We start from the raw sequence: 4,000 nt of genomic DNA, 5'->3' as shown, positions 1-4,000 counted from the left end.
GAGACTGGAAAGCCGGTCGAAAAATCTGTAAAAAAAATCAATAATAACAGAGTCATTTTATGATTCGACTCGACATAATAGATAATCGAGGGTCTTGACTGTATGTGGGACTCAACTAGGAGGTTTAATTACAGTTCTTTAGAGTGTTTTTATTTCTTAATATTGATCTTTTTCTAATAATATTCCCACAATTTGAACTTGAATTTAAACTTTTAAATATGAGTAATATTGTAAATTATCATATAAATGACAGCTGCTGGTCAGAAACACACATTTGGACTGTGTAAGTGGTCAGCACAGGCAACTTATCTGCATAAACTGATGTTTATGGAACTGCATAAGTACCTGTTTCTTTTTTCATGCACCAAAAATGAGTTAAATCTTTATCTGAGACATGACTTGAAGTGATTATTTTATCATAATCAGAAACAGCTTAATATGCTACATATGTTTTTAGCAGGAATGTTTACTTACATCCCCAAAGAATGTAAACCTTAGCTGTTATATCCTATAATAGTCTAACTTTATCATAAATATGAGTCACAATTAGACTGTGTTTGAGGTCTGCACAGGCAACTTATCTACATTAATGAACACAGTTGCAACGGCAGACCAACCGGTTTTACTTTCATACATCAAGATTGTGTTCAGTGTTATCTGTTAAATCAGAAATCACTTCATTGGAAAATTATGTTTGACCATATAAGGAATTCTGCTCCAGTTTCCTGTAGCTCTCCACATTCAAGAAGAGAATCAAGTGAGCAATTAGCCCTGTGTGTGAACTGATGTTTTTCCAAGTGTTTGTGCTTCATTTTAAAGCAAAACACGTCTCATTCAGAGAGCTGAATTCCCTCTTTTTGTTCACAAAGCAGACACTGGAATGGAGTTATTTACTTAAGTATCAGTTATACTGGAATTCCTTCATTAACAAGCCATCTCTTAAATGAAAAACAATAGTAGCAGCTTACATACTACATACTTGTAAACTGAGGCTCACAGTCTAAGCTTAGCATGTTTTCTAGCATGTGCATCTTCAGGTGAAAATATTAATGATGTAGCCCCTGCAGCACCTCATATTTTACCTTAAGCATCAGCGGGATATGGCCGTGTTCATCTGAGCATCACTTAACATAAACATCGAGTCAGTATTGGACTTTGTACAAACGATGTATGCATAATGTATTTGCTTAGACCCCCCCCCCTCCCCCCCCCCCCCCGTGTTGCTGAACCCACACTACCTCCAACATGCACCCCCAGCCCATACTAATGTAGGTCTACTCAAAGTGGAAACTTTGATGGAAGGTGTGAGTGTTTGTGCATTGCAAGAACAAGGACACAAATTCAAGAAGAAACATTTTTTTATATTTCAAAAAGAATCTATGAACATAATGGAAAAAACCAAACACTGGGTCTGAACAACCAGACAATTGAGATCCAAAAATACATTTTCTTAGGAAATATTAATTATATACAAAACATAAAAATTTATATTTTAGTTTGGGACCCCAACGGGATATCCCAATTTTTAATATTTTATTAATAAAAATAAACTTTTAAATATTTAATCCACCCATAACTTCTATTGAGGCAGTTTTAACATTGAAATCAAACAAGATTCCAAACAACTTAATCCGTTTTGCATTTGCATGCAACAACAACTGTACACCCTAAGTCTTGAACTTGCATAAAAAACAAAAGGCCAAAAAAGTCTGATTCAAACTTTAAGCACGAGAACCCTGCAGCTGTGCGAGTCTCTGCTTTAAAAGTTCACTTTTCCTCCTCAGCTGCTCTTTGAGTGAGAGGAGTCTCTGTTCGTCTGACTGCATGCTGTAAATGCACTCTGTAGCCTTCTTCAGGATCACCACTTTGGCTGCCTTCTCGTTGTTGGCCACTTCGGGGATCTCGTCCCGCAGGGCAAAGAAGCTCAACTTGAGCTCGTTCCTCCTCTGGCGCTCCAGTACATTATGAGTCCTTCTCTTGTCATAGTCCTCTGTGTCAGACGTCCGGGGGCTCAAACACTTGCGGTTGCTGCTGATCTGTTTGAGGACCCTGCTGTGGCCGCAACCCCCGCCTCCGCTGCTGCTCTCCAGCTTCAGCCTCTTGACAGCCGGCTGCTCATGCTGCCTCATGGATGGATGGGCGGCGTAATTATGCTGGTGGGTGGAGACGTGGCACCTCTTCAGCACGAGTGGGCTGGGATGCCTGGTCTCCAGCGGGCTGGGGTCACACCGTTTCACCGCCTGTCTCTTCTCCACTGTGACAACATCGATCTCCTCCTCTTCCTCCTGGTCCTCCTCATCATCGTCTCCATCCTCATCTTCTGTAACACAGCAAAAAAAAACAAAACAAAACAGTCACACTCTGCTTCATCATGAAAATGCAATGCCTCAGCAGGAAGGCAGGGGGTACAATCTCTGCAATCCACCTCCCACATCAGTTGATTGCTTAACATGCAGCCATAGACTCTAGCCAATCTTACAGCAGTCTACAACATGTCATGGCTGCATGTCTCTACCTCCTGCTTGAAACCCCACAGCTAATCACATGAATTAAAACAAGAACTGGCCTCTCTTAATCATAGTAGTAGCTGCGGTGAAGCTCTATTGGATGCACAGCTCTTACACACTCAGCAGAGGGAAAACCCTAACTGCACAGAGGGGTGTGACTGCATGATGTGAACATATTCACAACTCACCTGAGTCACTACAACTGCTACTGCTGCTGCCGCTGTTTGGTGGCGTGTCCAGTCTCAAATCCTTACTAGGCGGCGTCCCTACGCTCTGCTTGGGCGTCTCTGCTATCGGATACGGGAAAACCACCGATGGATCAATGCACTCCGAAGCGGACGTGTTCAGGTCTTGCAGGTAGCTGCTGTTCAGCCTCCATGCAGCAGCACCGGCGGGCTCCGCGCTCTCACCGGCCGCCGACTCCTTCCTCGCTGCGTGCAGGGAGGCGAGCCGCTCGGAGACCACCTTCTCCAGCTTGGCTGCGGCGGAGAAGCCGCTCCACATGCAGTCCTGGATGATGATGGACTTGAGGAAGGTCTGGGAGTAGTCGGCGTCGCAGATGATGCTCTGGTTGACCACATCGTCGCCCAGGAACTCGGTCACCATCTCCAGCTGATCCGCCGTGGAGGGGAAGAGGCTTGACAGGGACGGCCGGCGGCTCGGGGAGAGGGGAGGGGTGGGCAGCAGTTCAAATTTCTTCCAGATGTCTTCGCTTGGTGCCGGAGGCTGAAGCTGCTGAGGGTAGAAATCCTCCTCCTCGTTGTCATAGTAGAAATACGGTTGGAGAGAGTCGTAGTCGTAGTCATAGTTTTTACTCGCTAAACTCGAATTCAGCGGCATGGTGTGTCTGATGTTTCTGTCCTTATAGTGAAGCTGGTTGAAGAAGAAAGAGTGATTAGTGGTTGTTTGTAAAGGTCTGCAGGTTCAAAACACTCAGCGGCTGTTTGGCACCGATCCTGTCTGCAGCATTAAGTGTAAGCAACATCACATGGTCACTCCAAAACATCGACCCTCTCTGCACGCCTTGCATGCATGCACCAGTGCTGCAGCAGCAGGTGCTTTACTGGGAAAATGATAGTAAATTACGTGTAAGAGGGAAGACCTCACCCTCGCTAAACTGCTACCGACGATAAACTAATACCTTTTTCTCTAAACTGCTGTGGGTAGGTGACGTACAAGCTCTACAAACCCACTCCCTCCCTTACCTTTTAGATTTAAAACTGTCGGCCAAAGAAGACGTGGGGGAATCGACCCAAAATGCGTAAAAAAGAGCAGGAAAGTTATTCCAGTACGAAAGTAACATTAAATCCTTGAGCAGCGGTGTTGCAGTCGGTTTCAGTGAAGCTGTGTGAAGCATGCATGGGGAGTTGAGCGGCTGCACCAGCGAAACCGATGAGGACGATGCGCAGTCTGTCATCAGCAGCGTGAGAATCACAGCTGAGCGCTCCGCCGGCTGCAATAAAAACTCTCTCCACTCCGCCCCCCGCTCCCCC

General features: G+C 45.2%; 1 protein-coding gene across 2 annotated transcripts in view; it reads right to left on the bottom strand.

Moving 5' to 3' along the window:
* Positions 1 to 1,340: 1,340 nt before the first annotated feature.
* Positions 1,341 to 4,000, bottom strand: part of myca (MYC proto-oncogene, bHLH transcription factor a) — a 3,511-nt gene continuing 851 nt past the window's right edge. The window contains exons 1-3 of one of the 2 annotated variants that reach the window (XM_023408308.2): positions 3,713 to 3,949; positions 2,696 to 3,380; positions 1,341 to 2,320 (exon numbers count right to left, since the gene is read on the bottom strand). In XM_023408308.2, the coding sequence (XP_023264076.1) occupies positions 1,722 to 2,320; positions 2,696 to 3,347 (1,251 nt within the window). In that variant the 5' untranslated portion in view covers positions 3,348 to 3,380; positions 3,713 to 3,949 and the 3' untranslated portion in view covers positions 1,341 to 1,721. Of the gene's footprint in view, positions 2,321 to 2,695; positions 3,381 to 3,712; positions 3,950 to 4,000 lie in introns of those variants that run through there. The other variant, XM_023408307.2, reaches the window with a different exon arrangement.

The sequence above is a fragment of the Seriola lalandi genome, unplaced genomic scaffold, assembly GCF_002814215.2.
Source record: "Seriola lalandi dorsalis isolate HSWRI2012SDOR001 ecotype SW California unplaced genomic scaffold, Sedor1 jcf7180002054360, whole genome shotgun sequence".
Classification (NCBI taxonomy): Eukaryota; Metazoa; Chordata; class Actinopteri; order Carangiformes; family Carangidae; genus Seriola; species Seriola lalandi.
This window is presented reverse-complemented; position numbering and strand designations above follow the sequence as displayed.